Source organism: Carlito syrichta, unplaced genomic scaffold (assembly GCF_000164805.1).
Source record: "Carlito syrichta isolate Samal-C Ts95f unplaced genomic scaffold, Tarsius_syrichta-2.0.1 Scaffold148200, whole genome shotgun sequence".
Lineage (NCBI taxonomy): Eukaryota > Metazoa > Chordata > Mammalia > Primates > Tarsiidae > Carlito > Carlito syrichta.
Genome location: NW_007092296.1, coordinates 53,676 through 62,967, shown reverse-complemented (window position 1 = coordinate 62,967; position 9,292 = coordinate 53,676). Strand labels below are relative to the sequence as shown.

Here is a 9,292-nt window from a genome sequence, read left to right as displayed (position 1 = left end):
GCCCCGCGGGCGCCATGGCCTGGTGAGCCGGCGGCGCGGTCGGCCCGCGCGCTGAGGTGGCGCCGCTGAGTGCGTGCGGGGAGGCGGACGTGGTTGGGGCAGCCCCGGTCTCGCCGTCCGGAAAGGGGCGCTGGTGCCACCGACGTCCCGGCTCGGCCGCGATCCCCGAGCCAGTGCTGAGGGCGACGGGCGGGGCCCCGCCCGCTGTCGGGCGGGCTCCCCGGGGGCTGCCGGCGGAGGGACGCGGCTTGAGGACGTGACCGGCCTCCGGGGAGTAGGAGGGGCTGAGCGGCCGGCGGCCGGATCAGGTGGGCTCGGGGGCGTGGGCGAAGGGTGCACCTGGCCGGCCTGCGCGACACCACCGGCCACCCCTTCCTGGACGACTGTCGCTGGTTCTGCTCCCGAGGGCAGCTTGTGCCACTTCCCCACCAGATCTCTGAAGCCATCTGGGAAGAGCGACTCGTGCGTCACCAGTAGTGTCTTCACACCTCGTGATCGCGTCTTGGGGTTGGAGCCTGGGCTTTGGAGCCCCGGGGCCGGAGCCTTTTCCTCTCCAAAGCGGACACAGAACTTACTTTGAAGGTTGTCCCGCGAGACCATTAAGGGGTGGTATGTGCAGCTCCTGCCTGCCCAGCTACCGCGGGCTGTCCACGAACTGTTAAAGCACGTTGTGTCAAAGAATCTTGGAAATTGTCCTTCAGTCATTCACACAGGCTGAGATCCAGTTTTATCTAGAAATGTGATAGGCCACGCCCTGGGCTAGTTGCTGGAACCATGGAGCTATCAGTGCTGTTCACCAGTCCTAGTAAGGTTTTGGTTGATATAAACAGGGTGACTATCACTGATACTGAGTTTTTCTTTTCTTCTTTTGAGTTGGAGTCTCACTCTGTCACCCAGACTGGAGTGCAGTGGCACACTCCCGGCCATTGCAGCCTCGACCTGCTGGGCTCTGGTGATCCTTCCACCTCAGCCTTCCAAGTAGCTGCAACCTCAGGCGCACCACCCCACCTGGCTGATTTTTTGATTTACTGTCGAGACGAGGTCTCACTAAGTTGCCCAGGCTAGTCTTGAACCCCTGGACTCAGGCAGTCCTCTTCTTTCTCGCCTCTGCCTCCCATACTTTTGGGATTACAGGTGTGAGCCACTGCGCCCAGCTGAGTTTTTCTCTTAGAAGAAACCCTCAGGGGGGGAAAAAAAACCCACTTCTTTTTTTTTTTTTTTTGAGTAATACAAATTTATTGAGAATTCCTGGGTCCGTGGTTATCTGCTCCTGGCCGCGAGGGAGAGAACAATGATAGGAAATCATGGAGAAATCACACACAGTCCCAACACCCCTGGCCGACACAGGAGGAAAGTGACCCCCAGATAAGGGCTTCCGTCTTCCTTGATCCAGGATGCTGCAGGGGACCGAGGGCCTGGACACTGGGTGGCAGGGTAGCCGTGCCCCTACTGGCTCCTCAAGAATTGGAGAAGCGGATGTGCTGGAAGGGGGGAGCTCCCGGTTGCCAGGCTCATTTCTTACCCTTCATGAGGCTGTCACTACCCTGGGTGAAACTCTCATCCTGCAGGTTTAACACAAGGTTGCCAGCAGTAAGATAGATTTGGTTCTGGGATGTGGTGATCATCTTGGAGATGTTTTGGGCTGTCCGGATCTTGCGAAGTTTGATGTAGCTAGGGTTCTTGCTTAGTGCTTCTCCCAGCATCTTGGGGGCCTCAGCCTCCCCCTCACCCTGTACAGTCTTCTGCTGCTGTACCTGCTTTGCTTTCTCCACCAAGAACTGGGCCCGCTAGGCTTCCTGCTGAACCACTTGCTTGGCTTCTACTGCAGCGGTGTACTCTTGGCTGAAGCTCAAAGCTCAGCTCTGTGATGGCTACGTCGTCCAGGATGAGGTTGCAGTTCTCGGCCCTCTCCATCAGCTCCCATCAGATCAACAGGGACACCTGGGCCTGCTGGGTGATCAGCTGGGAGGCACTGAACTGGCCACCACACTCCTGAGCAACTCATTGACGAGGGACGGCAACATGCATTCCTCATAGTCTGGCCCAAGGCACTGGTACATGCTCGGAGGCTCCTGGGCGTTGGGTTGAGACAGCACTGGCAGGGAGAGGTTCACCATCTGCAGGCCCTTAGAGCCTGTGGGGGAGGAGATTTTCCGAGGCCGGGCCCGAACGTTGTAGATGACGGGATACTGGAACCAGGGGATCCTGAAGTGATCCCCTTCAGCCAGGATGGTGTCCTGCTGCATGCTGCCGATGCGGTTGAAGAAGATGGTTGGGTGCTCACCTTCCACTGTGAACACAGACTCGCGGACCCCGTAGGCCACGGCACTGGCCCCCAGCAGCAGCTTCAGTGCCATGCCCATGCCCCGGAGCCCGGCTGGCAGCTGCCCCGCGAGGTCCTCCAGGTTCTGGGCCAAGCTGGTTCTGAGGCTGGCGGCACCAGAGGGCAGCTGGGTTGCCGGCCCACCTCCACCCCACTCCTTTGGCGGGATCGCAGCCAAACACTACTTCTTGACTGAAGGGTAGAAATGTCTGCTGTTATGTGTACTTGGGCTGCTCTAACAAAGTACCGCAGAGCACTGCTTAACAGAGATTCCCTCATGCTCTGGAGACTGAACGTCTGAGTCAGGGTGTCAGTGGGGCCAGGTCTTTCTGAGGCCTCTCTCGTTGACTGTAGATGCATCTTCTCCCTGTGTGGTTCCATGACCATGTCCTTCCTAATGTGTGTGTGTCCTAATCTCCTCCCTTTATGAGAACACCAGTAATATGGGATTAGGGCCCACCCATATGACCTTATTTTAACCTGTTTACCTGTTTAAAGACCCTGTTTCCAACTATAGCCACCTCTTAGGTACTGGAGCATGAATTTGGGGGGACTCAATTCAGTCCATGGCTCCTGTTTTCTGGCGTGGTAGCCTTGTTAGGTCACTTCCCTCTCTGAGCCACAGTTAAAAATGAGTGGGTTGAACCAAGGGGCCTTCCAAGCTGGTGACCTGCTGATCTGTGTGATGCCAACCTGCTTGTTGCCTTTTTCTCTCACCAGGCACTCGAAGCTGGCGTGCGCTTCCTTTCAGCGTCTGAGGTTTCACACTGTGGGGAGTCGCTGCAAGAATCGGACAGGCACCGAGCACCTGTGGCTGATGCGGCATTTAAAGGACCCATTTGTGAAGGCTGCAAGAGTTGAGAGTTATCGGTGTCGAAGTGCCTTCAAGCTCCTGGAGATGAATGAGAAGCACCAGATTCTGCGGCCCGGACTTCGGGTGTTGGACTGCGGGGCAGCTCCTGGGGCATGGAGTCAGGTGGCGGTGCAGAGCGTCAATGCCGCAGGCACAGGTAAGGACTTGCAATGCTGGCAGCACCTTTGGACCACCGTGCGTGCGGGTGGGTACAAGAGAGCTGCCCTCTGCCAGTGGGTGTGGAGTGGTAGAGTCGATTTCTGAAGGCACATGCTTTTGAGTTTACTGTTTAGTAAGTCTAGTGATAAAAGTAGGACACCGACATTTCACAAGTAAACACAAGGCAGAAAGTTCCAATCAGAATGGAAATCACCTCACATCACGTCACCTAGATATACCATCAACATGTTGGAGTACATGCTTCTAGACTTTGTTTTTGCATACATATAGGTTTTGAAAATGTACATACTTACATTTTCAAAACTTATGTTATACTATACTGTACTTTTCTTGCTAATTTAGAGCCTTAACAGAACTCTTTTTTCGCTTAATGATAATATTGACATCTTTCCAGGACAGGGCAACTGAATCAACCCCAGGTTTCCAAGCCCTAGAATTTCATGGTAGCCACACTGGACCTACTGCCTCTAGTGCCTCAGGAAAGGCTTTGTGGCTAGGGCTCTAAATTCTCCACTCTGGCTCAACCCGAGGGACTCAGCTTTTATCAGCTGTATATTTTAGGGTTTTGACAAAGATTGTGTATATTAAAATGATTCCTTGGGCTAATAGAGAAGCCAACCACCCCTACAACTTAAAAAACTATGTTGAAGTTGGAGGCGAGAGGGAGGCAGCGGTGCGAGGACTGCCTGAGCTCAGGGGTTCGAGACCAGCCTGAGCAACATGGTGAGACCTTATCTCTACAATAAATCAAAAAATTAAGCCGGGCTCGGTGGCTCAGCCTGTGATCCCGCGCCTTTGGGAGGCTGAGGTGAGTGGATGGCCTGAGCCCGCGGGTTCGAGACCCGCCTGGGCAGCGAGACCTCATCTCTACAATAAATCAAAAAATCAGCTGGGCGTGGTAGCATGTGCCTGTAATTCTGGCTACTCGGAAGGCGGAGGCGGAAGGATCGCCGGAGCCCAGCAGGTCGAGGCTGCGGTGGCCGGGAGCGGCCACTGCGCTCTAGTCTGGGCGACCGAGTGAGACTCCGACTCAAAAAAAAAAAAAAAAAAAAAATTAGCTGGGCGTGGTGGCACATTCCTATGGTTCCAGCTACTTGGAAGGCTGAGGTGGAAGGATCGCTGGAGCCTAACAGGTCGAGGCTGCAGTGGCCGTAGCGCACTCCAGTCTGAGTGACAGAGTGAGACTCCAACTCAAAAAAAAAAGAGACAAGGCTGCCTTCAGTTTTCTGCAAGTTTGCATGTGCTGTGGTTAACGTTCTTGCCATTTATGTTTCCTGATGCAAAGTCAGGACACCTGTGTGCACTGGCACTTAAATAGGGAATGACAGTTCACAAGAACTCTCCCTAGCTGGGCATGGTGCATGTCTGTAGTTCCGCTACTTGGAAGGCTGAGGCAGAAGGATCACCTGAGTGTAGCTGGAGTCTAGGTGGAGGCTGTGGTGGCTGTGAGCGTGCCACTGACCTCCAGCCTGAGCAACAGAGTGAGACTCCCAACTCAAGAAACAAAAACACTTTCCTGAATACCGTAGAGCGGGGACATTTGTACCCATTTCCCTGGTAAGCAAATTGAGACTCAGAGGACTTTGGTTACTTGTTGAAAGTATAGCCTGGGAAATGCTGGTCCCCTGGATTTGTACATCAGCCTCACTGCAGAGGTTTGCAGTGAATTCTTGGCGTCTTTAACTGCACCGCCTCGGGTGGCCCTTTCCTGTTCCTATGGTTAGGATGCCTCCTGGGGCTCTGGAAGAGCCCCTCCCCACCTTGTTTTTAGCTCAGTAATTACTGACTAATTGAAAGAATTTGTGTCAAATGTCAGTTCCTGTACTCCCCACTGAGCTTGTCACCACGTAGACCTCCCAGTAACTGACTTTAGTGATTCCTGTTCATCTAATTGTTCTTTGGAAGAAGCGGGAAAACGGCCCAGTGTGACTTGTAGGAAGAAGTGTGTGTGGGACTGGGCTTTCTTCCCAGGAGTTACAGACATTCAACCAAAGCTGTTTGCCTTCACTGGAAACTTCATAAGGACTTAACACATGGGATTTTAAGGGGAAGAACACTTGAAAGCATGAGATGAGATGCCAGGTGCCCTACTTTCTTGACGGAAGATTGAAGGGATTCACCTGTGAAAAACGAGGTACTCTGCCAAATGCCGGGACTTCTGATTTCCATCTAGAAATACCCCCCTCAATGGAACAACCTTTCCATTAAGCAGACTGAACCAGCAAATCTGAGATGGTGCGCTTAACTTGTCAGCCGTGACACTTGTCAACAGAATCGTGGCCCTGTTCACTGCAGGGCACTGGCGGGGAGGGGGGCATTGGGCTTGTGAAAGGGAGGCTTCAAATGTGGGTGCAGAGTGAGGAGGTGGAGGGGGATAGAGAGCAGCCACGGACGGGAAGTCTCCTTTCAGGTAAGTGCAGCTGGTCCTACTTAAATACGGGCAAGGTGTCAATTACTGTACTTTATCTTGTGTCAGTCCATATTCCCCATCTCTTGGCTTGTTTCCAGTAGTTTCCACATCGAAAGGAATTGGATTGAGGTGGGGAACGGATATTTTAAACTTAATCCAGAGGCACTTCACGAACGAGTATCTCATTTTCTGTTTTACTTTATCAGAATACTCCAACATGAGAACCCTTTCAGATAGTGAGCCTCAGGTAGTAAAATAATGTCAGAGTTGTTGTAAGAAGTCCTGGTGTCTGGTCCCAGGCCTGCCTGTGACCTGGCACGACTCTGGGATAGTTACTTCTTGTCTGTCATTTCGTTGCATGTACTGTATTTTTTTTTTTTTTGAGTTGGAGTCTCGCTCTGTCGGAGGGCAGTGGCATGCTCCCGGCCACCACAGCCTCCACCTGCTGGGCTCCGGCGATCCTTCCGCCTCAGCCTTCCGAGTAGCTGGAACTACAGGTGCATGCTACCACGCCTGGCTAATTTTTTGATTTATTGTAGAGATGAGGTCTTGCCAATTTGCCTAGACGGGTCTCGATCCTGCAGGCTCAGGCAATCCACTCACCTCGGCCTCCCAAAGCGCGGGATTACAGGCTGAGCCACCGAGCCCAGCCATGTACTGTATTTCTGTGGAAAGATCGAGGGTGTAGATAAATAATATATTCACCATTTCTTCCTTAGATCCCTGCTCTCCTGTTGGCTTCGTGCTTGGGGTGGATCTTCTTCACATATTCCCTCTGGAAGGAGCAACTTTTCTGTGCCCTGCTGATGTGACTGACCCAAGAACCTTACAGAGAATCCTAGAACTGCTTCCTGGTGGGAGAGCAGATGTGATTCTGAGCGACATGGCACCCAATGCCACAGGGATCAGGAACCTCGATCATGACAGGCTCATCAGCCTGTGCCTGTCCCTTCTGGGCATGGCTCCAGACATCCTGCACCCGGGGGGAACGTTCCTTTGTAAAACTTGGGCTGGAAGTCAGAGCCATCAGTTACGGAGGAGGCTGATGGAGGACTTCCAGGACACAAAGATTGTCAAACCTGAGGCCAGCAGGAAAGAATCCTCAGAGGTGTATTTCTTGGCTACACAGTACGGCAGGAGGAAGCGCTCTGTGAAGCAGTGAGGACTTCTTGTGCCATTTTTATAATGGTCATTAGCTGCTTTTAACTACAGAAGTAGCCTGGGCTCCTTTCTGAAGAGTTATGGGGAGATCTGAGCTGTGGTTTGAGAGATGCAGCAGAATAAGTGAGGAGCCTCTTTTTACTAAAACTGAAAAGAGATGACAAAACTAAGTTCAGGGGCCACAAAAAATGATAAAAAGTCTCCTGTATCATGATTTGCGAAGAGAAAGTTATCAGGAGGAAGAGATGGGTGAAGATGGAAGGATGAAGCGAGACTGAGGAAAGGATCAAAGGTGTCTGCTCAGACCAAGATGGGTGTGCCAAGTATGCCTTTAGGCGACTGCCTCATCTTTCCGACAGTTAGGATGTCACCGGCAACAGGCTTTCCACTGATTTTTTTTTTTTGAGTTGGAGTCTCACTCTGTCGCCCAGACTGGAGTGCAGTGGCCGCTCCCGGCCACCGCAACCTCGACCTGCTGGGCTCCGGCGATCCTTCTGCCTTAGCCTTCCAAGTAGCCGGAATTACAGGCATGCGCTACCACGCCCGGCTGATTTTTTGATTTATTGTAGTGATGAGATCTTGCTGCCCAGGCGGGTCTCGAACCCGCGGGCTCAGGCAATCCACTCACCGCACCCTCCCAAAGGCGTGGGATTACAGGCTGAGCCACCGAGCCCGGCTGGCTTTCCACTCTTTAAGAACACAACGCAGAGGTTTCCAGTCATTTTGGCTATCTAGTATAAAGTAGAAAAATCTGAAAATTCCATTTTGGGATTAATTTCCATCTCTCTGGTGAATAATCTGGAAATTCACCAAGTATTAAAGCAGCAAGAGCTCCCAGGACAATTAGGGAAGACATCTGGTCTGAATTCATGCATGGGGTGGATGTGCTTTGATTTTTGCTGGAAGCATATTGCTGGAATATTTTGGGCTTCTCAGGCCATAAAAGTAATTGCCAAAGCAAGCGGTGATGTGTGTTCCTTTATTTTGCTGCTCTTCCAGGAACTTGATGCAGCTTTATAAAATAATACAGACTATTATTTTAAGGATTTTAAGTTTTATTTAAAAAAAAAGACTGATTTCTTCATCCCTCAAGAAGAGTTTGTTCACTGTATGATGAAATTTCGAGGTCCAGTGGGAGAAAGTCTAGAAACCCTGGAATCCCCATCAAGGGCGCAGGTCTTAGGCCAGTTCCCTGAGATCAGCCGCAGGTCAGATAATTATACTTTTCATTTTACTTCTGGTTGCAGTCAGGTAGTTTAGTTGAGACTCTCCCGTCCTACCTCCAGCACATCCTCCTCCCATCCCATCTCATTCCTAGCACACACTTTGGAAGTCTTGTTGCTTGGAGGAAGGGAGACTGGGTGCAGACCTTGGGAACAGCACCTTAGAGGGGAGAGGGACGCTGGGCAGGGAGGAGGGAGGAAGGAAGGAGAATTCCAAGATGGATGAGGCATCTCGCTTTGTTCCTGGAAGGCTCTGCATTAAAGCATAGACAAAGGTCATGTGATTCAGGGTGACCTGGGAGCACATTCTTCTGGGGAAGAGATCTGCATTGAAGCATAGACAAAGGTGACTGCAGTTCGGGGTGGCCTGATGGCACACTCTTCCTGGGAAGGGATCTGCGTTAAAGCATAGCTGAAGGCGACCTCAGTTCAGGGTGGCCTGATGGCACAGTCTTCTGGGGAAGGGTCCGTGTTAAAGCATAGCTGAAGGTGACCGCGACTCAGGGTGTCCTGAGGGCACACTCTTCTGGCAAAGGGATTCGCGTTAAAGCAAAGACGAAAGTGACTGCGATTCAGGGTGGCCAGGAGGCACCCTCTTCTGGGGAAGGGATCCACGTTACAGCCTAGACGAAGATGACCGCGATTCAGGGTGGCCTGATGGCATATTCTTGGGGAAGGAATCCGCGTTAAATCTTATATGAAGGCGACCGTGATGGGTCTGACTTCCCTGGCTGGACGGGGCGCTCTGGTTGGTAGCCTAGGGCCCAGGAACTCTGCTTTTCCAGGAGGCCCAGAAAAAAGGAAGATGACGTGTTAATTCAAGCAATGCCGTCATGACAACAACTGGGAAAGAGTCAAGGGTGCAAAAGCTTTGATCCCGTGGGAGAGGCGGGGTAGGGCTGCCGTGGGCGGTGCTATTCCACGCATTACGGCTGAGGCCGTCGCCTCGACGGGAGCGCGTCCAGCGGCGTCGCCTGGCCATGCAGTGTCCCGACCTTCGGTCCGGTGTCCTTTCCGTGCAGGGTCTCCCGGGGGTGGGCGGCCGTGGGTACACACGCGGTGCCCCCAGAGCCAGCTGATGTACACACGCGGCGCCTCCAGAACCAGCCGATGCACACACTCGGCCCTTTACGGCCCGATCT

General features: G+C 52.6%; 1 protein-coding gene and 1 pseudogene across 1 annotated transcript; one reads left to right on the top strand and one right to left on the bottom strand.

Moving 5' to 3' along the window:
* Positions 1-1,511: 1,511 nt before the first annotated feature.
* Positions 1,512-2,456, bottom strand: LOC103251890 (annotated as a pseudogene).
* A 552-nt stretch (positions 2,457-3,008) lies between these two features.
* On the top strand, positions 3,009-7,370 carry MRM2 (mitochondrial rRNA methyltransferase 2). Its single transcript, XM_008050507.2, has 2 exons — positions 3,009-3,333; positions 6,486-7,370. The coding sequence occupies exons 1-2, from the start codon at positions 3,009-3,011 to the stop codon at positions 6,926-6,928; spliced, it is 768 nt and encodes a 255-aa protein (XP_008048698.1). The 3' UTR covers positions 6,929-7,370.
* The last annotated feature ends 1,922 nt before the right edge of the window (positions 7,371-9,292 follow it).

What these genes read in the sequence shown, in the direction of transcription:
- MRM2 (XM_008050507.2), top strand. Translation starts at nt 3,009, where the DNA reads ATGCCAACCTGCTTGTTGCCTTTTTCTCTCACCAGGCACTCGAAGCTG. An exon ending in CGTCAATGCCGCAGGCACAG is followed by an intron (nt 3,334 to 6,485) that starts GTAAGGACTTGC and finishes TTTCTTCCTTAG; the next exon opens with ATCCCTGCTCTCCTGTTGGC.